Genomic DNA, 27976 nt, shown 5'->3' on the forward strand with positions numbered 1-27976 from the left:
AATCTGGGCATATTTAGAAACAGTTTACACGTGAGTGTTACAAATGTACAAAGATTACAATCAGTTATTTCAAGTGATTTTTAATACCTTTTTCAAACGTTTGTGAGATTTTGATACTACCATATACAACAGATCCTGATGATGAACATGGAGGGCTGGATGTTGAAAGGGTTGTGGTCCGTAATCACACTTTCCAGAGCCTTTAGTTAGTATCCTGGAGCAGAACCACGGCCGACTAGAGTGTGCATGGGATTGTGAGTGTGCGAGAATGTGAGTGGTGGAACAAATGTGTGTGTGTTGAGTGTGTGTGTGTGTGTCAATGTACGCACAGGAATGATTATGTGCAGAGGCAGTGTTTGTGTCAGTGAGTGTTCACCAGTTGTTGCGGTCTCTGGGTCCAAGTTAACCACCTGATACAGGTGGTGACCTGATACTGAGCTGGGACTGGTATGTGTCCATGAGTGTGCGCAAATGATTATGTGTAAGATTGGGATGTAAAAATATGTAAGTGTGTGTGTGTGTGAGCGCAGGTTGACGTATAAGTATGTGTGTGTGTGTGTAGTGTGTATGGGAGTATATGTACCTGTGTAAATGTGTGAGTGTGGTGTAAGTGTAATGTTAATGTATATGTGTATTGTGTGTGTGTGTGTGTATGAGTGTGTATGTGTGTGTATGTGTGTCTGTGTGTGTGTGTGTGTGTGTGTGTGTGTGTGTGTGTGTGTGTGTGTGTGTGTGTGTGTGTGTGTGTGTGTGTGTGTGTGTGTGTGTGTGTGTGTGTGTGTGTGTGTGTGTGTGTGTGTGTGTGTGTGTGTGTGTTGGTGTGTGTGTTAGTGTGAGTGTGGGTGTGTGTGTGGGTGTGAGTGTGAGTGTGAGTGTGTGGTGTGTGTGTAGTGTGTGTGTGTGGGTGTGTGTGTGTGTGTGTGTGTGATGTGTGTGTGTGTGTGTGTGTGTGTGTGTGTGTGTGTGTGTGTGTGTGTGTGTGTGTGTGTGTGTGTGTGTGTGTGTGTGTGTGTGTGTGTGTGTGTGTGTGTGTGTGTGTGTGTGTGTGTGTGTGTGTGTGTGTGTGTGTGTGTGTGTGTGTGTGTGTGTGTGTGTGTGTGAGTGAGTGTGCTGCACATGTGCCACTCTACTAGTTGACTGTCCCAGAGTGGCAGCTTGCAGGAGCACGACATTGGCCGGGTTCACGACTTTGATCTCACCACGATCAACTCCTGGCCCCCTCACGGCCACAGTTTAGGAATGAATCATTTACAAACATTACATTATGTACAAATATCAATCAGAACCAAAAAGAATCAAACCATGATTAATAAACTAAAAAACTGTACAAGTTCAGTCCGGTGCTGCCGTGGTGGGAATGTCCCAAATGGCCAGGCGTCACCAGCCACAGAATCTCACGGTTGCTGGATTCAGACCAACCTACCAATCCATCAGACTCTGGGCAGATGCTTGGTGCCTTGCCTTGTGTGAGCGATTCAATAAGATCATGGCAGATCATCCAGAATCAGTACCCCGTTCCTGCTTTCTCCCCATATCCCTTGATTCTGTTAGCCCCAAGAGCTAAATCTAACTCTGTCTTGAAAACATCCAGTGAATTGGCCTCCACTGCCTTCTGTGGCAGAGAATTCCACAGATTCACAACTCTCTGGGTGAAAAAGTTTTTCCTCATCTCTGTTCTAAATGGCCGACCCCTTATTCTTGAACTGTGACCCCTGGTTCTGGACTCCCCCAACATGGGGAACATTTTCCCTGCATCTAGCCTGTCCAATCCCTTAAGAATTTTATATGCTATTTTATATGTTTCTATAAGCGTAGAACTCCTGACAATCCGGGCATTCCCGCGCAGCACGGCAAGTAATTGCCACGGCCCCAGCCCCAGCCGCGGCCTCACCCCCTCCCCCACAGCCCGAGGGCAGCCGCTGGCGACACGAACCAAGTTTAAGGCAAAAAAAATCTGATTGATCCTGACCTTTTATACAGCAAACCAGGAGAGCAGCAGTTTCATGTCCAGAATTGAAAGAGCGGATGCTGTGGGAGCTGGAAGATTCCCAGCCACAGGAACAAACCCTGGGAATTCTGTGATGCAGTAGCAGGCACATGTGTGTACCCATGTGTCATCGTTCACATCGGCTTGTGTTTAGGACTTCAGGCCTTTACTGATGGTCCATAGATCTGTCTGTGGTGTCAGTGCATTTCTGTGTGTTTATGCTTGCACGCATTTGTGTGTGTGTGTGTGCGCGTGTGTATCTTTGCATGTGCATGCATGCTTGCACGTGCATCTATTCATGAATGTGTGCACACATATGTATAGTATGCACACTATATGTGTGCACACTATACATACACACGCATATACATCTATATATATGTGCGCACACACATGTTCACACACATATGTTCACACACATTTCTGCACACATATACATATAAGCACACACAACCACACATGTATATACACACATTATATATACACACACATATACATATGCACATACACACACACACACATATATATATATATATATAAGCACACACATATATACATATATAAGCACACACATGTATATACACACATATATACATATGCACACACATATTTACATGCACACACGTATATATATACACACGCGCACATATATACGCACATACACACCCACACATATATATGTAAGCACACACATATATACACACACACACACATATATACACACACACACATATATATATATGCACACACATATATATACGCACACACACGCATATATATACGCGCACACTCACACACACGCATATATATACACACACACACACATATATATATATATATATATATGCGCACACACACACGTGCATGCATGTGTCCATGGATTTATGTGTGGATATGTCGGGGTAAATTCACTTGTGCACTTGGCTGAGATTGCCATCAGTTAAACAGTGGGCAGCTTTGAGTTGAGGACTACGTCCTGGCGTCAGTGAGACTGTGGCCCCGCGGCAGGACAGAGGGGCCCAGGGATGGTCCTGGTGGACATGAAATTGCAGCAGCAATCTCCAGAGACACAGGAAGGTGGTGTGATGCACTGCCCTACCCCTGCCAGTCCAGCGCATCCCACAACCTCAAACATAAATTACTAATCAAAGTCCCAAAGATATTGCGGTATTGTGCAAAAGAATATTGAAGGAAGACTTCACAAACTGAGGAGCAGAGTTTAGTGTTAAACCGGGTCCACTCAAAGCCCCTGGCTAATTGATCCATTCATTGATCCAACTCTGCAGAATAAATTAGAAGTAAGAGTACATAAAATATAACCTTAAAAATAAAATAACTCATTGCTTGACTTAACTACCAAGACAAAGCTTGTAGGTAAATCTAGGAAAGGCACTTCCCAGATACGGGCAGCCTCTTCAGAACCCAGGTGCTGGATTGAAGTGACTCCCGGTAACATTCCGACCCCTCCACCATGTCATTCAGTTTGTTGTTTCGTAGGGGAGGTGGTCGGGGGGGGGGGGGGGGGGTAGGGCGAGAGGGTGGGTGGTGAATGTTGTTTCGAAGCCTCCTTTCCCTCGCCCCATTTACCCGTGCTGTTGTCCAAAGCGGGCAAAGAATGGCTGTGATCTCCGGCCCCTTGCCGCTCTGAGTTTCCTGAGTGTTTCGGGGGGCGCGCTGATGGCAGAATCAGGCCCACGGGCCTGGCTCCCGATCTACAGTTGGCTCGCACGTCTCCAGAAAAAGACAAGCTCCATCCGCGTGGTCAGTCCCGCGCACGCTGACCTTCCGTATTATGTCTCCGCGGGCGATGAGTCCTTGCCATTGGGATCCAACCCCGTCTCTCCTCCTGCCCCCACGGTGCCAGCCACCAACTCCTCCGAGCTCTGCCAGCCCGCGTCCTCCTCCCCAGCGCTGTTCCGCTCCTTGTCCGATGGATCCGGCTCCTCCTCCTCCAGCGTCAGCTCAAACTGGAACTTGTCTGTGCACGTCTCCTCTCCGCGGCCCGGCTCATCTGGTGGTGGCGATGGGCTCTGAGCGATCATACTCTGGTACCAGTAGCGGTTGTCTTCCAGTGTGTCCAGGATATCCTGGGCATCGGGGTGCACCAGGTCGCCCCACGTCTCCCACAGAGGGTGGACAATGTAGTCAATGAAACCCACCTGTCAGCAACACACAGGGACATAATCAGCAGCGCACTCGCTCGTAGAAATCTTATCAACAATTCAGCTGCTCTCTCTGCCTGACCCTCCTGTCCAAACCTGTCAGAGGTGCAGTACTGAGGGTGTCCTGCACTGTTAGGGGGGCAGTACTGAGTGGGTGCCAGAGATAATGTCTGACCCGCTGAGTTAACTTGGCATGATGTTAAGCACAGATATTGTGAGCTGCAGGGTCTGTTACTGGGCTCACTGTTTTATATTCCATGTGTGTGAAATTGTCTGCTTTGGCAGAATGAAGCGGACTCGACATTTCAGGTCAGGACCCTTCTTCACATGAGGGGACTTGGTTAGAACATGTTTGGTCATGACGGGGTGGATGTGATGAGAATCTTTCCTCTTGCGGGACAACCTAGATCTAGAGCTCACTGCTTACAAATAATTCACACAGAGATGGGGCAAAATGTATCTCGTAGATGTGAGGCTTTGGTACTCTGCTTCTACCTTCAAGAGAGGGTTAGATTTAGCTCTTAGGGCTAACAGAATCAAGAGATATGGGGAGAAAGCAGGAATGGGGTACTGATTTTAGATGATCAGCCAAGATCATAGTGAATGGTGATGCTGGCTTGAAGGGCCGAATGGCCTACTCCTGCATCTATTTTTCTATGTTTCTATTTCACTGAGAAAGAGAGTCTTTGAATAGTTTTGCGGCAGAGGTAGATAGATGCTGGAAAAGGGTTACTGCACTGCAGATTGGCGGGATTATGGTGTTGATGTTACAATTAGATCACTGTGAGCTAATTAAACAGGTAACATTACCTTATTAAACAGCACAGCAGCTTTGAGTGAATCCTATTCTGGAATTGGCTATGTTCATTTGTCTGTAAATCTCACTCACAGTGTGATGGGATCCGGGAAGCCAATTAACCTACAAACCTGCACGTTATTGGAGTGTGGGAGGAAACCGGAGCACCCGGAGAAAACCCACGCAGGTCACGGGGAGAACGTACAAACTCCGTACAGACAGCACCCGTAGTCAGGATGGAACCCAGGTCTCTGGCACTGTGAGGCAGCAACTCTACCACTGCCTGAGCAAGGGAGGCAGGGAGGTGTGGGGCCTGAGTAATGGTTGGACCATGGATGGAGGAGCCTGCAGGACTGTGGTGGGTGTGAGTCTGTGTAGCTCAGCGTTACACTAACAGAGTCCCAGGACACTGGGTGCCTCCCATTTAGAAAACAGTCTACTCCTTTATTACTTCTGCTAAAGCACATGACTGGACACTTTGCTGTGCTGTACAGGCTCCTCTCATCAGCTCCATGTTTCCATGCAAGGTGTACCTCACCTTACGGAGATCTGCCTCGACAGCATAAATCTCTACACAAAGTTTGAGATGTTCAATGACATAGAAACAGAAAATAGGTGCAGGAGTAGGCCATTCGGCCCATTGAGCCAGCACCGCCCTTCAATATGATCATGGCTGTTCATCCAGAATCAGAATTTGGAGGAGCAGCACCTCATATTTCGCTTGGGTAGTTTACACCCCAGCGGTATGAACATTGACTTCTCCAATTTCAGGAAGTTCCTGCTTTCTCCTTCTTTCCCTTCCCCTTCCCAGCTCTCCCACAGCCCACTGTCTCCGCATCTTCCTTTCTTCTTCCCGCCCTCCCCACCCCCACGTCAGTCTGAAGAAGGGCCTCGACTCGAAACGTCACCTATTCACTCACTCCATAGATGCTGCCTCCAGCAACTTTGTCTACCTTTGATTTTTGCAGCATCTGCAGTTCTTTCTTAAACATCAAGAATCAGTACCCCGTTCCTGCTTTCTCCGCATATCCCAGCCCTAAGAGCTAAATGTAACTCTCTCTTGAACACATTTAGCCAGATGTATGCCGTGTTGCTGCCTACCTGTGACTTCTCCACCGAGGCAGTGTGTTTATCACACATGGGGCTGATCTCCATCCCTCGCTCACGCTCACGGTCGCCCTGACGGAAGAACTCCTCCAGGATGCGGTCAGTCCACTGCCGATACAGCTCCAGAGGCTTGGTGGGGTTACTCAGGTCAGCGCAGTGGACCATGTTCCTCATCACCTAGCGACAAGGAGGACACACCAGCGCCGGGTTAGCATGCCGCTTACCTAAACACACACTTTACATTTTAGAGATACAGCGCGGAAACAGGCCCCTCAGCCCACTGTGCCACAACGACCAGCCATCCCTGCACACTAACACTATCCTACACACACTAGGGACATAAGGTCATAAGCAGAATTAGGCTATTTGGCCCATCAAGTCTATCTCGCCATTCAATCATGGCTGATCTATCTCTCCCTCCTAACCCCATTATCCTGTCTTTTCCCCATAACCCCTGATACCCGTACTAATCAAGAATCTATCTATCTCTGTCATAAATGTTGTCAAATTTTACTTAAAATTAACCTACAAACCTGTACATCTTTGGAATGTGGGAGGGAAACAAACCCATGTACAGACAGCACCCTGTAGTCAGGATTGAACCCGGGTCTCTGGAGCTGTAAGGCAGCAACTCTACCGCTGTTCCACCGTGCCGCCCTTAACTTGTCTGCCCTAACCATCGCTAAACCATGGTGACGCAGCCCTTGCCCCAAAGGGGTCTCTATTCGCTGCCGGTCCACAGACACAGACACGGCCTCAGATGTAGTCTGTCCCCAGACACAGACAGTCCCCAGACAGCCTCTGCAGACATGGTCACCCCCCAGCCCCGTCCCCCCACACTGGTCACCCTCTCCAGGACGGGCCCTGTACCTGCATGCGGTCCGTGTAGTTGTCGAGCAGCAGGACCCCGGAGCTGGTCACCTTCTTGGTCTCCACCATGGTCTTCAGGTCTGCCAGCAGCGTCATGTGTTTGGACATGTCTGTGGCCAGCACCTGTGCAGGGGGAAGCACAGCAGGTACGCCAGGCTCAGACTCCGCATTCCATCACCAACGCCCACAACCTCCGCACTTAGAGACAGACAGTGTGGAAACAGGCCCTTCAGCCCAACTTGCCCACGTGTCCCAGCTACACTAGTCCCACCTGCTGGTGTTTGGCCCATATCCCTCCAAACCTGTCTTATCCATCTACCGGCTCCAAGTGAAGGAAGTACCTTGTCAGTGCAGTCATGGTGTAAACTCATATGTGATAGGAGCAGAATTAGGCCATTCGGCCCATCAAGTCTACTTCGCCATTCAATCATGGCTGATCTATCTCTCCCTCCTAACCCCATTCTCCTGCCTTCTCCCCATATCCCTGACACCCGCACTAATCAACAATCTTATCTCTGCCTTAAAAATATTCAGTGACTTGGCCTCCACAGCCTCCTGTGGCAATGAATTCCACAGATTGACCACCATATAAAGTGGGCAGCATGGCAACTAATCTATGGAAGAACTTGAGGTCAGAGGAAGTACTTGAGGTAGGCACAATAACAACTCTTTTGAGTTTTGGACAGGTACATGGATAGGAAAGGGCTAGAGGGATATGGGTATCAACGGGCAAATGGGACTAGCTTAGATGGGGCATCTTGGTAGGCAGGGGTGAGTTGGGCTGAAGGGCCGGTTTGTGAGCTATATCACCCTAATCACCCAGGGTTCAGGGGGCTGAGAGTGGGGTCTGGGATAAGGAGCTGGGACAGGGAGCTGGGGACAGGGGCCTGGGAGCCCGTGGTCAGAGAGGTCGCTGCAGCCACTCACCATATCGATGACCATTTTGCGTAGGTTCTGCCGCTGGCGTTTGGGGAGATTTTGGAAGATGTCGCAGTTTTCCTCCTGAAGGAGCTTGAAGCCCACGGCCAGGTGGTGGTTCTCCAGCACGGACTCGTCGTTGTACATCAGGGCCAGCTCCGAGTCTGGGGGACGACAGCACCGTGAGTACATGGACACGGGGAGAGGGGGAGCGCCGCCCTGCCCAGCGCTGACTGCCACCAACGTAGCCCAGTTTGCCCAGCGCTGGCACCAACGTAGCCCAGTTGCCCGGGTGGTACTAGAGAATGACTACGTGCTGCCTGCGGGCGCCCTGGCCCGTTTCTCTCGCGGTTCACAGACTCGCCAGCTGCCTGCCAGGGCTGGAAGAGTCTGTGTTCCACGTGTATATGGAGTGTGTGAGGTTGCAACTGTTCCATTACCCTAGGGGGCTGCACTTCAAACCAACCATCCTCATCTTTGGACACCCTGTGCGTAGGGGAGAGGGTAGGGTTGAAGATGTCCTGGTTGGGTTGCTCCTGGGCCTGGCCAAGCTGGCCATCCGCGAGTCACGGTGGCAGGCAGAAGAGGGCTCTGCCCGAGCCGGCTGCCTGCCCCTTTTCCGAGGTCACGCCCACGCCCGGATGGTTTTAGAGAGGGACTACGCGCTGTCCACGGGCACCCTGGGGGATTAAGGGACCGCTGGGCACCGCGGGGGGTGGAATGCATCCTTGACTACAAGGAGTGTAATATAGTCGTTAAATTCTCAGCATATTGATATTTAAGACTATTTGTTTTACTTTGTGCTATGGTGGTGGATATTGCTTTGTATTGTAATTATTATTCTTGTAAATAACTGATTAAAATTATTTTTGGTAAAAAAAAAGTTCATGACCACACACTTTGCTGAGCTGTACAGGCTCCTTCTCATCAGCTCCACATTTCCATGCGTGATGCACCTCACGTCGTGGCTGTTACTGAAATCTGTGTCTACAGCATAAATCTCTACACAAAGTTTGTGTGCGATGAATGTTCACTCTTATGGGATTTATGTGATGAGAAATAACTAAGTAAACACAAAAGGTGGAAGAAAAGACAATGTTTGACAATTATTTTTCAGGAGTTTGCATTGTGGAAAATTGCGATACGGACGTTTATCTTGGAATGTGACCTCCCCACAGGGCGGCAGGCACTACGACATCAAAGGAAGTTATTCAGCCCATCGAGTCTCTGCTGGTTCACAGAGCAATCCCACTCCATCATTGATTTTCTCTGCAACCTGTTCTCCACACATTCTCGCCAGCTCTCCCACATTCTACAGTTCACCTGCACACAGGTGACCGTTCACATCAGCCGGTTCATCTACCAATGCACGCGTTTTGGGGGATGTGGGAGGAAACCCTTCACTGTCACGGGGACAACGTGCAAACCACAGAGACAGCAACCGAGTCCAGGGGTCGCTAACGCTGTGAGGCAGCGGCACTACATGACAAGGATGGGGTCTTTGAACCAAGGATAATCCTGCTGTCTCTAGCCCCAATGTTAGGCACCTGCTGTAAGAAACCTCTGTTCATCTGCCAAGTGATCGCTAAACTGGACTGCTAATCTAGAGGGAAAGTTATCAACTTAAAGAAAACAGAAAACGCTAGAAACACTCAGCAGGTCAGGCAGTACCTGTGGAAGGAGTAACTGTCCACAGGTGCCGTCTGACCTACTGTGTGTTCCCTAAAGTTTTGACTCCACGAGAGGGCCGGAGTAACAATGAATGATACTTTATGAATGAGTGAATGATGAGTGAGTGAATGAATGAATGATGAATGAATGATTGATTGTATGAATGAATAAATGTGTGAATGAATGAGTGAATGGATGAGTGTATGATTGAGTGAATGAATGAGTGTATGATTGAGTGAATGAATGATACTTGATTGTCATATGTGATGTGACACAAGAATAGGAACAATGCAGAATTCAGTTCTGAACTCCCTTGTCATGTAAGATAGACACAAAATGCTGGAATATCTCAGCGGGACTAGATAGAAGGAATGGGTGAAGACCCTTCTTCAGACTGTCCTAATCATGTATCTGTACACTGCGAATGGCTCGATTGTAATCATGTATTGTCTTTCCACTGACTGGTTAGCACGCAACAAAAGCTTTTCAATGTAGCTCAGTACACGTGACAATAAACTAAACTGAGCTGAGCTTCATCCCATCGTTCTGCAGCCTCTCCACCTCCCTGGTACTCACTGGTGTTGATGAGGAACTGGTTGGAGACACCCGGGTGATCCACATCATGAATGGCGGCGGCAAACAGAGCAGCGAGGGTTTCCAGGTCCGTGAAGACAGCCTGCATGGAATGGTGGAGACAGGAGGTCAGAGACGACTGTGTCCACGACACTGGGCAGGCCACGGCAAGTGGCTGCACTCAGCTCTTCCTTACAGCGATGAGTGACTGCGGGCTGGTGGAGCAGGGCGAGCACAGAGTTTGGGGGCGAGGTGACGGGGAGCGGGAGAGGGATGAGGGGGGTTACACACCTCGAGGGCGGGTGTTGAGAGCAGTACGTGTGTGGACTGGGTGACGTCGGCAGCGTGCAGGCTGTTGTGGTACGCCACGTCGGCATGGTAATGGTCCTCCAGCGTCATGATGTAGGTGAGGAACGTGTCCACTGGGATCTGGAACGTCTTCAACAAATTCCTCTCCTGGAATACAGCAAGAGCACCCTCAATCAACGGTGACGGCACACAAACGCACACACGCGCACACAAACGCATGCACACACACACACACACACACACACACACACACACACACACACACACACACACACACACACACACACACACACACACACACACACACACACACACACACAAAGACACATGTACACACACACACACAAAGACACACACATGCATACATGCACACACTCCAACACACACACACAGTGCAACTTTCCCCCTGAACACACAGTAACTCTGAGCAGTAACCCAGTGAGTGGCAACAACTCTCAATCCACTGTTGTATACAAAGCAACTGCAGATGCTGGTTTATACCAAAGACTGACACAAAATGCTGGATTAACTCAGCGGGTCAGGCAGCATCTGTGGAGAGAAGGAATGGCGTCTCAGGTTGGGACTCTTCTTCAGACTGTTATGTTGTTGGGTTAGGTACGCCCAGTCCGTGCCAGCTGGTACGTAGGGACGAGTGTTTGGGATTGTAGGGGGGTGGGTTTGGTGACTGCAGCAGGGCTGTGGGCATCTTGTGTCCTGGAACTCAGTTAGTGATGATATTGGATACGTTGAGTGAAACGTCTGGATCTAACAGACGTTGCCCTGGGTTGGTCTGTGTTTCTATTTAAATGTAGTGCTGGGCAGTCACATTTCCAACTTGCGAACCGTTTGGGTTACGAACAATTCACAGGGATGAAACACTGTTGTAACCTGGCTAGGTCCTGTACGGTAAACCAGTGAGTGAAACAAGCCTGAATAATGGAGACACTACTAGAGACTGCAGATCCAGAGGAAAAACACAGGCACGGTGGCACAGCGGTAGAGTTGCTGCCTCACAGCACCAGACACCCGGCTTCCATCCTGACTACGGGTGCTGTCTGTACGGAGTTTGTACGTTCTCCCCGTGACCTGCGTGGGTTTTCCCCGAGATCTTCGGTTCCCTCCCACACTCCAAAGACGTACAGGTTTGCAGGTTAATTGGCAGGTATAACAAATGTATAATTGTCCCTCATGTCTGTGGGGTTGTGTTAATGTGCGGGGATCGCTGGTCGGTGTGGACTCAGTGGGCCGAAGGGCCTTCTGTGCTGTATCTCTAAACTAAACTAAACTTCTGGGGAACCCAGTGAAGCCAGTGGTTCAGGCAGCATCTGTGGATGAATGGGGAGGGTCAGCATTTTGTATCAGTGAGCGGTTGTTGAGGCCATACCTGGAAGATGGCGTACATGATGCAGCTGAGCGGCCTGTTGTTGGAGAACTCAGATACCCGGAATATGTTAAGGCCCCATTTGTTCAAGTCATTCAGTTCCTGAGAAAAAAACGGGACAGCATTGACAACACTGTGAGGAGCGGGTTACGTCACTGCCTGACCCACCCACGCTGGCCATTTGTAATCCTCCATCCCACCTACCCCCTGACACCTCTCGCCCCTCACACCTCACTGCGTCTGTTCCCAGCCCCCACACCACATCCATAGTATGGCCAACTGTGTGTTCGACTCACAGTGACAGACCCAAGGTATGCGAAGAGTCACCATATAAAGGGCACCAACAATGTTACAAAGTATCCCGTGTGGCGGACCCTCCTTTCTCCCCCCCCCCCCCCCCCCCCCCCCCCACGCCGTGGCAGCCCCCCCACCAAGCTGTGTCCTCCTACGAGTTGTGACTCACAGTGCAGGAGGGAGGGGTAGGACAACACCTAGCCAAGTGAGGATGTTACGAGGATGTTGCCAGGACTTGAGGGCCTGGGCTATCGGGAGAGGGTGGGCGGGCTAGGTCCTTATTCCTTGTGGGAGAAACACGGGCATGGTGGTCGGCATGGGCATGTTGGGCCGAAGAGGGCCTGTGTCCGTGCTGTGTGAGTAAGACTATCCAGCAGAGTCGGGCCATCTCTGCTCCAGAGCCTTGGTACTAGAGTGCATGGGCCACTTGCAGGGAGGGAGGTTGGGAGAGCGTGGCGCTGGGCTGGCAGACCACCCATGTGCCCGTTCTCCACCATTACCGTGATGAGTGCTTCTTCCTGCTGGGTCTTCACTCCCAACCTGGGGATGGACGAGTTGGTGACCTTCAGGCTGCAGCTGTGGGTCAGTTTCTTCACGCCGCTGATCTGGCACATGGGCTGCTTCGATTTCTTCTCCCGTTCCTTCGGGGTGGGCGGTGGGATATCCACCTCGTTCTGATTGTCTGTCAGTGTGATACATGGGACATGGAATTAAACCCGGGGCAGTGATGTGTGAAGGCACGCAGTCTGGGGCAGAGAAATCGAAAGCCGTGGTATTACTGGACCGAGAACGGGGAGATGTCTGGATACAGGAAAACACATGCACACACACACACGTGCACACACACATGCATACTGACACACGTGCACACACAATGCTCACTCACACACACGCACTGACACGTGCACACACGAATACACATGCACACACACACGTTCCCCCACACGCGCACTCGTGAATACACACACGCACTCACACATGTGCCCGTACACACGAATACACACGCACACATGCGCAATCACACGTGCGCACTCACACACGAGCACTAACATATGCGCCCGCACACATGTGCACTAACACACGTGCACTAACACATGTGCACACTCGCACTCACACGCGCACTAACACACGCACATGCACACTAACACATGTGCACACACACGTGCCCCCACACGCACATGCATACATGCGGACTAACACGCACACTAACACGTGCACACACGCGCACACACACATGAGCATCCACACAAGGCACTGACACATGTGCACACACGAATAAACACGCACGCACACACACAACCCCCACAAACACACACACACACGCATAGACACACACATGCACACACACACAAACATACATAAACATACACTGGCACGCGTACATAGAAACACATGTGCAGGATGGCGGTGGAGGCTTCCCGAGGTGCTGTGGCCGCGGTGCTCCACTATTTGGCTCATCCATCGGCACGACCGGGCGGGAGTGGCTGGAGACATCAGACGCTTGGAGCAAGGGCTGGGAGGAGGATGAACCGGGGTCATGCCTCCAGTGCCTTCAAGGTCGGCTGCAGGCGGTGCCCCCGGGACACAAATATGGCCGGGCGAGGAGAGGAGAGGAGAGGGACGTCGGTTCACGGGAACTGTTCCAGTACATCGAGCGCGTGGACCGACCCGACTGTGGATTTTTAATAATGGCGCCAAAAAATGGCAGCGCCAGCATTTGTAATATATGTTCATTAGATCATAAATGATAGGAGTAGAATTAGGCCATTCGGCTCATCAAGTCTATGCAAAAGTCTACGCAAAATGAATTTCACTGTGCAGTCGCATATGTGATAATTCAAGCACAAGTAAATATTCCAAACACATACACAACCTGTACACACACAACACACACACACAGCAAGCAATCACGCACGCAGACTATCAGAAGAAGTTCATTCAACCTGTCAGGTCTCTACGGGATGTGCACTAGAACAATCTCACTCATCCCCTCACCAGGGTGAGCTTGGAAGAGCTGCAGATAGATCTTTGCCTCATGGTGGAGTTGTGGGAGGAGGTGTGTGGGAATAAGTGTGTGGGTGCAGCAGAAAGTGCTTGGGTCGGGGAGCCCAGGGTGTTTTCTCCCTCCCGACCTGCCTCCCTGTGAGGGGCTCCACACTCACCAAGGAAGGTGCTGGCAATATACTCTGACACCTGGTTGCCAGACCGGCTCATCTCTGAGAGGTGGGTCAGCTCCCGGTTCAGCATCCTCTTAAACTGTGGACGAGAAAGAGGAACAGGTGTAAGTGCGAGTCCCCCCTGGTCCTGTCAAGATTCAAGATTCAAGTTTATTGTAATGTATCCCTGATAGGACAATGAAATTCTTGCTTTGCTTCAGCACAACAGAACATAGTAGGCATGAATACAGAACAGATCAGTGTGTCCATATACCATTATATAAATATATATACACTTGAATAAATAAACTGATAAAATGCAAATAACAGATAATGGGTTATTAATGTTCAGAGTTTTGTCCGAGCCAAGTTTAATAGCCTGATAACTGTGGGGAAGGAGCTATTCCTGAACCTATTCCTGAAACTGCCCCCAGACCCAGCCCACGAAACACCGTGCCAGCGACAGAGCGAGCTGCGGCCTCCACTGGGAGCCCCTCTGCCAATCCCCCAACTCCAGTCATCCACACCTCACCCGCTGCACAGCAACACGGGGTGAACATACAAACTCTGTACAGACGGCATCCGTAGTTTGGATCAAACCCGGGTGTCTTTTCTTACTTTAACTGTGATTTGGTATTCACTTGCTGAATCAGTTCACTTCTCCGTAACCCTCACCCTAAGCATCAACTCCCACCCCCATTCCCCAGTGGCCAGCTCTCTCTCACCTTAATGTAACTCCAACAGATTAGGAACAGGTACTCTGGCATGGTGGCTTTGCGGAGGGAGCTGGAATCCTGCTTTGGGTCTGGATGTAGACGGGACTGAGATGCCTGGTGTGGAGAGCTGGGCGATATTCAGCAAGACGACGACAATACTAGCACTTCACTCCGATTCCAACAAACTACTTTTCCTGCGGACGGCTTCCAATGAGTCAAAATGACGTTGGCCCAACAGTTAATGAAGTCCCAAGGCTCTCCACAATATCTGTCGGATCCCAGGGAATTGTGCAGAATCCAGGGGTTTATGGAGAGTCACTGGCAGGACAGGGAGCAGTTAATTGTTCAGCCCACTTGGAACACAAACTCTTGGAGCGCTTCCAGCTCCGACTGTCTCCACGAGTTCCTGTCCAGAACCTCCGGAAAAATCCCAGAGCTCGCTTGGAAAGACAGCGTGTTGCCATCCCAGGAAACTGTCTGTGGCGATGCAGAGAATTAACTCTGTCAGCCATTGTCAGAGGGGTGACTGTGGGCAGTCACACAGCACGGAAACAGGCCCTTCGGCCCAACTTGCCCGTGCCGTCCAAGATGCTCCGTCTACACTAGTCCCACTTGCCAGCGTTTGGCCAATATTCTGCTAAACTTTTTCTACCCATGTACCTGTCCATAGGTCTTTTAAATATTGTTATAGAACCCACCTCGCCTACCACCTCTGGCAGCATGTTCCATATACCGACCGACTTCCCTCTGTGAGAAAACGTTGCCCCTCAAGGGCCTGTCCCACTTGGGTGTCATTTGCGTGTCACGCTGGTGGCGTGTGAAGATTTTGTGAATCCCAAAATCCTGGGGCGTCGCACGCAACCGTGCGTCACTGCCTACGTCACCATGCACGCCATGCACGCATAGCGACACGTAAATGACGAGCAAATGACTCCCAAGTGGGACAGGCCCTTTAGGTTCCTGACTCAGGCAGTGTCGGGGGAGGGTGAGTGGGTGTGAGTGGGAGATTGACCTGCACTAGGAGTCTCTGGATGAAGCCACAGTTTGCCCGGGGGTGAGTGTAGAGGGTGGGAGGTCATGTTGCAGTTGTATAACACAATGGAAGTGAGGTTGGCTTGTGTGATGGTCTGGGCTGACTCCACAATTGACTAGGGGTGCTGTCAGTACAGAGTTTGTATGTTCTCCCCGGGACTGCGTGGGTTAAAAAAGGCTGCAGATACGTGGAACCTGGAGAGGGGTTGGAGTCAGTGTAGACTTCACTGGAAATCACTGAAGCAATGTTCATGAGGCATGAGCACTGGGGAGCAGCGTTGTATTAACAATGCTCCTGATCTCTCGCTGCCCTCTAGTGACCTATTCTGACACTTTCGCAGTCACCCCGTCTGTCCCAGCCCTTCCCCACATCTTGCTCCCACATCGAGCAACCAATAACCTCATTATCCAGTGGAAAATACAGAGCCCGTCCAAAGATATTGAAAAACCATCTGCCAAGTCATGTTTTTCAAATACGCAAATAGATCTTGAAAGGACTTGTTCCATGTCACTAATGCTCCAGAGAGTTAGCAAAGGAAATGGGTTAACACCTTTAGCAGAGAGGCTGATAAAAACAACAGATAACATTGAAGGATGATTATATCCCATGTGACCTGTGTGTGAGAATGTCTCTGTGCCTCTCTGACCTTTCTGTCCTGGGCCTCCTCCATTACCAGAGTGAGACCGCACACAAACGGGAGGAACACTACCTCATAGTGCACTGGGGTAGCTTACACACCTACAGTATGAACATTGAAGATATTGAAGACATAAAATGCTGGAGTAACTCAGTGGGTCAGGCAGCATCTCTGGAGAGAAGGAGATGGAAGGAACATTGAATTCTCCACTTTTAAGCCACCTCTAACAACCCCTCCCCTTCCCCGTTCTTCCCTCCTCTGAGCCCCACATGGACACACACCTATTCCTCCCCTCCCCCTATATTCCTTTACAATTCTCAATTCTTCAATGTTAGTCTGAAGAAGGGTCTTGACCCAAAACATCATCCATTCCTTCTCTCCACAGATACTGCCCGTTCCACAGAGTTACTCCAGCCTTTTGTGGCCTTTGTTCCAACCATCTGCCTATTTAACCCCCCGGGCTTTGTCCTGCTTCTCCTCTCTCCTAACTGCTTCCCAATCATTCTGAAGAAGGAAGGCTCTTGACCCAAAATGTCACCTTTCCGTGTTATAGACAACAGACAATAGATGCAGGAGTAGGCCATTCAGCCCTTCGAGCCAGTACCGCCATTCAATGTGATCATGGCTGATCATCCACATTCAGTACCCTGTTCCTGCCTTCTCTCCATATCCCTTGACTCCGCTATCTTTAAGATCTCTATCTAACTCTCTCTTGAAAGCATCCAGAGAACTGGCCTCCACTGCAATTCAGTTTATTGTCACGTGTACCGAGGTACAGTGAAAAGCTTTTGTTGTGTGCTAACCAGTCAGCAAAAAGACAATACATGATTACAATCGATTCATCCACAGTGTACAGATACATGATAAAGGGATAACATGAATATCGTTTAGTGCAAGATCAAGTCCAGTAAAATCCGAGGGTCTCCAATGAGGTAAATAGTAGTTCAGCTCTGCTCTCTGGTTGTGGTAGGATGATTTAGTTGCCTGATAACCGCTAGGAATGGACAATAGACAATCGGTGCAGAAAAAGGCCCTTCGGCCCTTCGAGCCATCACCGCCATTTACAGTGTTAAGAAACTGTCCCTGAATCTAGAGCTGTACGTTTTCACAATTCTTGTCTCTAAGCATGTACCTATATGAGTTTCTATGTTTGTCTATGTTTGCCCGAGTGGATACCTGTTGACTGTACGTTGTATCTTTCAGCTGCTCTACCTGTACGCTGCACAGAGGGGAAGTCACAGAGCCGTACACCACGGAGACAATCTATTCTGCATGCTGGCTGCCCATATTCCCTCCTCACCACCTTATCCACCTGTGCTGCCATTTTCTGGGCTTTACGGTCTTGTGGCCCAAAGGATAAACAAGGTTCATTAACACTCCCCAAGGCACAACCATTTTGCTGTGCACACACCTCCCTTGTTTGCCTTCACAAAATGTGTCACCTTGCATCTGAATTCCCTGCTGCCTGCAGCCCAACAAACAACATAGTATTAATCCAGAGTTATTCCTCATGTTGGAGGATGCGAGATATCGCCACGGCAACAGCTCACGTCCCCGTCCTTCAGCACACGAGAATGATTTTCCGAAGGAGTTTTTCTGGAAGGTTTATTTGCATTTTTTTTTAAACCTTCGCATGGAGCGAAGGTGAAAGCTAAGATGCAGCAATTGAAAGGATGACGTGACCTGGGGATCAAAGCGACAAGTACTTCCGGGTCAGATGCTGGCTGAGTCAGAGTGGCAGTGATTGCAAGACGGTGCATGGTCATGTAACATGGTGCTTGTCCTCCAGAGCAGGGTCGAGATTGTCCTCCATTCCCACACCAACACGTGTGTCAGCAGCTTCAACACACTGGAGTAACTCAGTGGGTCAGCCAGCTTCTCTGGAGAATAAGGTCATAAGTGATAGGAGCAGAATTAGGCCATTCGGCCCATCAAGTCAACTCCGCCATTCAATCATGGCTGATCAATCTCCATTCTAACCCCATTCTCCTGCCTTCTCCCCATAGCCCCCGACACACATATTAATCAAGAATCTATCTATCTCTGTATTGATGTTCCAGGTCGGGACCCTTCTTCAGATGGAGGGGCAAGGTTGAGGGAGTGCTGCGTTGTTGGGGGGGGGGGGGGTGTGGTACTGATGGACGCCCTCTCCAGTGGACCGTGCTGTTCACATTTACTTTCTTCTGCTCCCCTCCCTGTGGGGATCTGTGCAACCTCTGTGACACAAGGGGCTGGAGGCAGGCAATCGGGATTGTGTGGAAGATATTGTGCTTCAATTATATGGGGGCAACAGAGAGAGACGGCACCTGGGGAGGTGATTTGAGAAGTTGTTTGTTCCTTAGGTAGAAACAAAATGCTGGAGTAACTCAGCAGCACAGGCAGCATCTCTGGAGCGAAGGAATGGGTGATGTTTCGAGTCTAGACCCTTCTTCAGTCTCATCCCGAAATGTCACCTATTCCTTCTCTCCAGAGTTGCTGCCTGACCCGCTGAGTTATTCCAGCATTTTGTGTCTATCTTTGATTTAAACCAGCATCTGCAGTTCCTTCCTACACATTGTTTGTTCCTTACACTGTTTGCACATGTTGTTCCGACAACAGAACAATGAAATTCAGACTTGCGGCAGATAGCACAATGGGCTAAGAGTTCGGCAGGCGCAGGAAGGTAGCCGGAGTTCAAATCCCGCTTGGAGCATACTGTCGTAAGTCCTGGGCAAGAAGGGTTCACCCACCTTTGCTGAAGAAATGTACGGCGGCCCGAAAGGGCACACTATCGACGCCCTGTGTCTCCTTTCAAGGGAGATGCTGAAAAATGCATTTCGTGTCTCTGTACGGTACACTGACAATGACAATAAATTGAATCATTTCATTTTCATTTCATTTTTTTAACAGGCCAGTTATACAGTGCAGGAAGCAACTTGTGGAGTTACTCCAGCACCTGGGCTAAGTCTGAAGAAGGGTCTCGACCCGAAAGGTCACCTATCACTTCCTCCAGATTTGCTGCTGCCTGTCCGCTGAAATACTTTTTGTGTCTATCTTCGGTTTAAACCAATATCTGCAGTTCCTTCCCACACACTGGGCTAAGTTGTCTTGTTTGATTTGGACAGTGATGAGTGTGTTAGATTGGACTAGACCGGGCTGGGTGGGCTGCTCTATGTTAGTTTGGGCTAGTTCAGGCAAGGCTGGATTCTACAAGCATGGTCTGGATTAGACTATTTATTTCACCTGATGGGTCACCTGGAATTATAGGTAATGGCTATATACATGTACAATGGGTGGGAACAGAACGTTCAGATGACAATATGTCCCATGAGGGTTTTTGAAGGAAGGTAGACTATAAGTTGCAGTGCAACCTGTCACAGCTGTGACTGTGACCAAGCTTTGACCAACAATGGTCAACAGTGGTTTAATATACTAAATGTGTTCTGGAACTACAAACAGGTACGATGGGTTGTATGATACAGGTCTGTGTGACCTGCTCCCATTGCCAGGGTCTCAACTCTGCCTTGCCTGATCCCAGTTACAAAGCTTAGTTTAGTTTAGAGGTACAACGTGGAAACAGACCCTTCGGCCCACCAAGCCCGTGCCAACTTAAACCAGCATCTGCAGTTCCTGCCGACACAGTTATCCTACAATCCTGTACATCTTTGGAGTGTGGGAGGAAACCGAAGATCTCGGAGAAAACCCATTCAGGTCACAGGGCGATCGTGCAAACTCTGTACCGACAGCACCCGTAGTCAGGATTGAACCCGGCTCTCTGGTGCAGAAAGACAGCAACTCTACCGCTCGCTGCGCCACCATGCCGCCCTGATCTATCTTTGATTGAATGGACAGAGTGGAACGGTTCTCATTGACAGGAGGGTGAGCAAGCTGCTGAGGGAGGATTTGGCAGGGTGATTAGGAGTATGTGGTTGTGCTGTGATTGTAATCTGGGTACGCTGTCTGAGAGCAGACTTAATGGGTTAGTGAAAGGAAAGGTTAGTGAAAAAAATACTTGAAATAGAGAACTCTATAGGGGATAAAGTAGTTGAGTGAGAGTGTGTAGGTGTGTCTAGATTCAGTGTAAACCAGCATCAGCAGTTCTCTCTTATCTTAACCTAGATGATCTCCCGGTGGCCCAGCACTTCAACCCCCCCCCCCACCTAATCCCAACCTGACCTTGCTGATCATAAATTGGAGGAACAGCACCTCATATTTCCCTTGGGTAGTTTACACCCCAGCGGTATGAACATTGACTTCTCTAACTTCAGATCGCCCTTGCTTTTTCTCTCTCTCCCCTTCCCAGTTCTCCTACGTGTTACTGACTCAACCTATCTTTGTCCCGCCCCCTCCCCTGACATCAGTCTGAAGAAGGGTCTCGACCCCAAAACGTCACCCATTCCTTCTCTCCAGAGATGCTGCCTCACCCGCTGAATTACTCCAGCATTTTGTGTCTACCGTTGATTTTACCAGCATCTGCAGTTCCTTCTTACACAAAAGAACTGCAGATGCTGGTTTACATCGAATATCGAAACAAAGTGCTGGAGTAACTCGGCGGGTCAGGGAGCATCTCTTGAGAAGAAGAATAGGTAACGTTTTGGGTCAGGACCCTTCTTCAGATCCTTCACCTATCTAAAAGGCCGTTAAACACACATGTCATGTCTGTTTCAACCACCACCCCTGACATTGTAAACATCACCTACTTGCAGGCTTTCAATATATATTAGCAAATCTCTCTGCCCCAACCCCCTTTTCTCTGTGCATCAGCTTCTGGTCACCACAGAAGGCTGTGGAGCCCAAGTCCATTTAAGGCAGAGATAGATAGATTCTTGATTATTACGGGTGTCAGGAGTTATGGGAAGAAGGCAGGAGAATGGTATTGGGAGGGAGAGATAGATCAGCCATGATTGAATGGCAGAGTAGACTTGATGGGCCGAATGGCCTAATTCTGCTCCTATCACTTATGAACTTACCACAGTAGTCATGAGTGTTGCTGGCTAGTGTACCACGGGGCATCACAGTCCTTCAGCAATACCCATCCACATTGCCCATAAAGAACTGGCATCCAAACTGCCCTTCAAGAGATCCCAGGTGGCTGCAGAGGACTGGGTCCATGGTGGACACTGCCCTGGGTTTGGTTAATTGGATGGAGCCATGTCATTGCATCAACATGTGCAGGAAGGAACTGCAGATGCTGGTTTACACCAGAGACAGACACTAAATGCTGGAGTACTGTAACTCAGCAGGACAGGCAGCATCTCTGGAGAGAAGGAATGGGTGACGTGTCTGGTCTGAAGAAGGGTCCCAACCTGAAAAGTCACCCATTCTTTCTCTCCAGAGATGCTGCCTGACCCGCTGAGTTACTCCAGCATTTTGTGCCTGTCTTCTCTGCAGGAACAGTGTTTTTACCCAATGGTCACCAGTTGACAGGGGCTGTCACTGGATGGGCTGCTGGTCTCATTTGGTCACCAGCGAGGCTGGGAGTGGGAATAGCTGGGATAACTCCAGCAGGCCAATATTTCCCTTCCAGTTGCCACCATCTGTGTGTTGGCCTCCACCACTGCCCTTTCCTGATGGCTTTAAGGTAGGAAATTGAGAATAGGAGAGGGATCTCCTTTCCCTCAGCACCTCACCTGCCCCACATAAAGCAAACGTGATCACAAACAGATAGCAAGAGTGAATCAAGACCAGAAGCATGTGATGGAGCGTAGAGTGGAGGGCGGGTTGGCAATGGTGGGGTGGGGGAAATGGGAAGGGGTAAGGTTGCAGATTATAACCGGAGACCCAGGGAGCGGGCCACTGGTCCTGTGTAGGTGAGTGGAAGTTCGAGGGGAACAGGATAACCATGGTGAACTGCCGACGCTGGTATAAGCCATGGAACCGTAGCCGCTTCAGAATAACCATGGTCCTACCTGGCCCCACCAGGCCACCAGCCAGGGCTTGGAGCAGGTCTCACAGAAGAAGTCGACGAGGGGCATCTTGTCTCAGTGTTGGCCGCCCCGTGCAACACGTAGACCCCCACCAGCGGCCGACCTCGGATAGCGGCTGCAGTTCTGTGCCCAGGGTTCAGGGCCGCCTGCCTTAGGCACGACCCCTGGCAGTGTCAAACCAGGGCTGGAAGTCTCCAGGGTTTCACAGATCATCCAGTGCACTTTAATCCGGGGTGAGCTCGGCCAATGGACGTCTATCTGGCATGTTGTCTACAGGAGCCCCCACACCTGAGGTGTCTCGAGTGGGGGGGGGGGGGGGGGGCCACCACTGTCCGTCCGTACTCCTGGCGCCCTCTCACCGACACCGCTCGGCGCTGGACGCCCGTGGCGAGACCAAGCCCCGGGAGGTCCTGGCCGAGACAGGCCCAGAACGGCAGCCACCGACAAGATGTCTCCCTGCAGTGCAGGCTCCGACTGGCAACCGCACACTGCAGCGTGGAGGAGAGGAGCGGGCTCGCATCAGGCTCCCCCCCTCATGTCCACCTCACCAACCCTGCCCGCAGCTAGCAGCACGGAAATCCTCAGCTCCTCACGGGCTCGGCAAGGTGAAGCACAAAGGTTGTCACACACAATCCAGCGAGACGGCACTGTAAAATGGAGCCTCTCTCGCTCCCTCTCTCTCTCTCTCTGGGTATCACTCTCAGCCAATCTGTAAGGACACAGGAGTCACTGTGCCTCGACCTTATTGATGATTACTTGCAGTGTTGTGGGCCTCCACTGCTCATGGCCTCTCTCTCTCTCTCTCTCTCTCTCTCGGATGCCTGGAATGCACAGTGTTTACAGCCTCCTGTATCATCCCCAGCACAGGCAGAGCTTGCAAGCAGATCCCGTGCATCTGTGCTGCAGTTGGTGATGTAGAGGAGGAGGGGGTTGGGAGGTGAGCAGCAGCATCACACGCGGGAGACACACACACGCATGCACGCACACGCACACCGCCTGCACCAGCAGCCGCTGGTAAACTTTAATAACCCTACATCTTGCTTTTCTTAAAACCCCCTTTGAAATGATGAGCAATGCAAGGGAGGAGCAGTGCCAGAGGGCATTGATCCCTGGCAGATCCCTGCTGCAGATTAATCTCTGCTACTGCCTGCCTGATACCTATCTGGATACGCAATTGATTTAATCTAGCTTTCTCTACATCCCCCACACACTGACGTTCTCCCACTCATCCCCCCCCTCTCTCTCTCTATCTAGCTGTCTGACCCATTATCCCCATTTAATGTCTTAGTGTTCACTCACTCTCCCCTCCCCCTCTTTAACCCTCTGCTAATCTCAGATCCTTCATTCTCTTTCACGCCTCTCCTTTCTCGATTGGAGAGGCGGAGTAGAGGCAGCACGATGCTATCAGAGAAGCCACCCTGGATCTTCACTGAGCTGGCAAAGGGGCTGTACTGAGGCCGAAACGTCGCCAATTCCTTCTCTCCAAACATGCTGCCTCACCAGCTGAGTTTCTCCAGCATTTTGTGTGTACCTGTACTGAGAAAATGTAGCCCAGCCAGAGGGCAGTACTGAAGGAATAAGAGGGCAAACCTCATTGAAACTTACCAAATAGTGAAAGGCTTGGATAGAGTGGATGTGGAGAGGATGTTTCCACTGGTGGAGGGTCTGGGACCAGAGGTCACAGCCTCAGAATTAAAGGACGTTCCTTCAGGAAGGAGATGAGGAGGAATTTCTTTAGTCAGAAGGTGGTGAATCTGTGGAATTCATTGCCACAGAAGGCTGTGGAGGCCAAGTCAGTGGATATTTTTAAGGCAGAGGTAGATAGATACTTGATTAGTGCGGGTGTCAGCGGTAATGGGGAGAAGGCGGGAGAATGGGGTTAGGAGGGGGAGATTGATCAGCCATGATTGAATGGCAGGGTAGAATTGATGGGCCGAATGGCCTCATTCTGCTTCTATCACTCATGAATTTATGAACATTTTGCTTCAATTGTATGGGGCCACAGCGAATCAGCACCTTGAGGTAGTTTGGGAGGTTGTTTAGTTTAGTTTAGAGATACAGTGCAAAAACAGGCCCTTCGGCCCATCGAGTCTTTGTGCTTTACATGCAACTTAATGCAGATACAACAAGAAATTGGCAAGGCAAATAGCTGGGTGCAGGCATTGCTGCAAGGGCAACATATATGACCCAACTCTAACTCCCCTTGACACGGTGGTGGTGGTCAGCCACCCACTTAAATCGCTGCAGTCTTCTTGTGAAGTTCCACCACTGTGTCACTGGGTATGAAGTTCCAACATTCACTTCCCACAATCCAGAATGCCACGTTGGTGATACTGTTGTTCGCCTCAATAAGAGCAGCTCCAACAGCTCAAGAGACTTATCTTGCTTCCAAGATGGAGCCCAGCCCAGGCGACTATTTACATGCTGGCCACAGAAGCAGATCTACAGTCACATAGTACAATCGCTCCACACTCTTATATCTCTACTCCTGCAAATCAACCATCCTACCACAACCAGAGAGCAGTGCTGAACTACTATCTACCTCATTGGTGACCCTCGGACTATCCTTGATTGGACTTTACTGGCCTTACCTTGCACTAAACGTTATTCCCTTATCATGTATCTATACACTGTAATTGACGCAACAAAAGCTTTTCCCTGTACCTCGGTACACGTGACAATAAATTAAACTGATTAAAGCCATTCAAGGCTAGGCAACTATTCAAGGCTAGGCAACTAGGTTGATTGGTACCCCATCGACCACGGTGAAGATTCTCTCCCTCCACCACAGTGAGGAGTGTACCATCCACACAATGCACTGCAGTTACACGCACAGGCTAGTCCACAGCTCCTCCCAATGCCACAGTCTCCACCACCAAGCAGCGCAGCGGCAAGCTCACCACAAGGTCAATCATACTGTCTAATAACTCAGTGGGAGTCACCTGTCCAGCAGTTCCAGCTAGTGGCTCATCACCATCTCTTCTCTGGTTACAGGAGGGAGCATGAAATGTTGTCTTTGTCAGCAGTGTGTCCCTGCAACCTCTGTAGACTACCTGAGCACCAGGCATCTGTCTGGACATTTAGAATGATCTTTTGCTCCTGAGATCTGGGCCTTTAGCAAAAGCTGCCCATTTTACTCTGTTGAATGAACAGGTTTGGGACTGTCCTAAAGCATGGTGTGACTGCATAGTTCTCAGCTCACACTCTGCGGGAATAGAAAATACCACATGTACACCATCCCAGAGAGACTGATACACCTCAGTGGACACACGGCATATGACCATAGCTCAAATGCAAAGCTGTCCTTCAACCCACTACAACTAAAGCAACCGCACTACATCATAGTAGCAACAGCAAATTGCAGATGCTGGTTTATAAAAAAGAACACACAAAGTACTTGAGAAATTCAGCCAGTCAGGCAGCATCTTTGGAGAACAGGTGACATTTTGGGTTGAGTCTGAAGAAGGGTCCCGACCCGAAATGTCACTTTTCCACATTCTCCAAAGACCCACTGAGTTACTCCAGCACTTTGTGTCACAATAGATCTTTGCTGAACCCCAACCCAACCCTAACCCCAACTCCAACCCATCACCAACTCCAACCCATCACCAACTCCAACCCATCACCAACTCCAACCCATCACCAACTCCAACCCATCACCAACTCCAACCCCATCACCAACTCCAACCCATCACCAACTCCAACCCATCACCAACTCCAACCCCATCACCAACTCCAACCCCATCACCAACTCCAACCCATCACCAACCCCAACCCCATCACCAACCCACAACCAACACCCCACTCCAACCCATCACCAACTCCCAACCCATCACCAACCCCAACCCATCACCAACCCCAACCCATCACCAACTCCAACCCATCACCAACCCATCCCAACCCCAACCCATCACCAACCCCAACCCATCACCAACCCCAACCCATCACCAACCCCCATCACCCCATCACAACCCCAACCCCATCACCAACCCCAACCCATCACCAACCCCAACCCATCACCAACCACAACCCATCACCAACCCCAACCCATCACCAACTCCAACCCATCACCAACTCCAACCCATCACCAACTCCAGCCCCATCACCAACTCCAACCCATCACCAACCCATCACCAACCCCAACCCATCACCAACCCCAACCCATCACCAACTCCAACCCATCACCAACTCCAACCCATCACCAACCCATCACCAACTCCAACCCATCACCAACTCCAACCCATCACCAACTCCAACCCATCACCAACCCCAACCCATCACCAACTCGTCACCAACCCCAACCAACCCATCACCAACTAAAACACCAAGCCTCCGGCCACCACCAAACTCTCACCAGGTCACGTTTCACACACACCCAATCCCAGCAGTAATGCTACATCTAGCTCTTCCCTATGCTCCAGTTCCACTTCCCGCCCGCCAATTCCACCCCCTCATCCACCCCAAACTCCTCGTACCTTGTTCGAGGCCATCTCGCTGACCGACCGGTAGGTCTGGATGGTCTCCAGCTGGTCCAGACACCAGTCCAACTCCTCCAGCGTTTCCTTCGCCAGCTGCTGGTACGTTTCATCTGGAAGCAAAGACGCACGGCAGATGGTTTGAGAGGAGCAGTGGCAAGCCCTAGACCCAGGGTGCGGTACGCAGCTCCGAACCCACATCGCTCAGACCTTCCCGCACACACACCAACCCCAGCATAGCTCCCCTTACACTCGTTACCCCACACCATCGAAGCGATCGACAAGAGTCGCTGCCTCTAAAATACAACCACCATCATCATCAGACCCACACCACCCTGGCCGTGCTCTCATTTCACCCCTGCCATCGGGAAGAAGATACAGGAGCCTGAAAACTGTAACGTCCAGGTTCAGGAGAAGCTTCTTCCCTGCAACCATCAGGCTATGAAGCACTACAACCACCATATAGTCTCTGAACTATAGAGGCTTGGGGACATTTTTTTTACTTTGCACTACTATTGTCTATTTATTTGTCTGTATTTATATATATAGCAAGCTTTTTATTTTGTTGTTTATTACGGGTTTTATAGAGACTATGTTTACATATTTATTTTGCTGCTACAAGTGAGAATGTCATTGTTCCATTCTGGGACATGACAATAAAACACTCTTGACTTTTGACTAACACACCCACACCATTGAATACTCAGATAAATATATAACTTAGGAGCAGATCCACCTCGTCAAGACCCTTCAGGATCTGGAAGGGTTTTAAACAAGTTGCTTGGTCTGTATTTTAATCCTAATGAGATGTGAGCCCAGCCAGTATCCTTGTCCACATGTGCCTCTGAACACATGTTCTCCTGTTGCTCACACCGTCTCGCCCTCTGTGTGTGGTACTTCCTTGTGTCTTTCGAAGTCTCTACTTCCTTAGAAGGCTAAAAGCCTTGTCCCACGGTGCGAGTTCATTCCAAGAGCTCTCCCGAGT

General features: G+C 50.1%; 1 protein-coding gene and 1 long non-coding RNA gene across 6 annotated transcripts in view; one reads left to right on the top strand and one right to left on the bottom strand.

Annotated features, from left to right (window-relative positions):
- The window catches only part of LOC129714563 (uncharacterized), a 77474-nt gene that overhangs the window by 43761 nt on the left and 5737 nt on the right, over window positions 1-27976 (top strand). The window contains exon 3 of the long non-coding RNA XR_008726364.1: window positions 7874-8022. This is a non-coding gene — a long non-coding RNA (uncharacterized LOC129714563). The remainder of the gene's footprint in view (window positions 1-7873; window positions 8023-27976) is intronic.
- pde4a (phosphodiesterase 4A, cAMP-specific) overlaps window positions 3502-27976 on the bottom strand; it is a 170896-nt gene continuing 146421 nt past the window's right edge. For 4 of the 5 annotated variants that reach the window (XM_055664262.1, XM_055664263.1, XM_055664261.1 and 1 more), the window contains 10 exons: window positions 26992-27104; window positions 14231-14324; window positions 12569-12750; window positions 11778-11876; window positions 10376-10540; window positions 10088-10187; window positions 7850-8004; window positions 6923-7045; window positions 6047-6229; window positions 3502-4146 (listed from right to left, as the gene is read on the bottom strand). In XM_055664262.1, the coding sequence (XP_055520237.1) occupies window positions 3778-4146; window positions 6047-6229; window positions 6923-7045; window positions 7850-8004; window positions 10088-10187; window positions 10376-10540; window positions 11778-11876; window positions 12569-12750; window positions 14231-14324; window positions 26992-27104 (1583 nt within the window). In that variant the 3' untranslated portion in view covers window positions 3502-3777. Of the gene's footprint in view, window positions 4147-6046; window positions 6230-6922; window positions 7046-7849; window positions 8005-10087; window positions 10188-10375; window positions 10541-11777; window positions 11877-12568; window positions 12751-14230; window positions 14325-22498; window positions 23644-26991; window positions 27105-27976 lie in introns of those variants that run through there. The other variant, XM_055664265.1, reaches the window with a different exon arrangement.

Source organism: Leucoraja erinacea, chromosome 39 (genome assembly GCF_028641065.1).
Source record: "Leucoraja erinacea ecotype New England chromosome 39, Leri_hhj_1, whole genome shotgun sequence".
Taxonomy (NCBI): Eukaryota; Metazoa; Chordata; class Chondrichthyes; order Rajiformes; family Rajidae; genus Leucoraja; species Leucoraja erinaceus.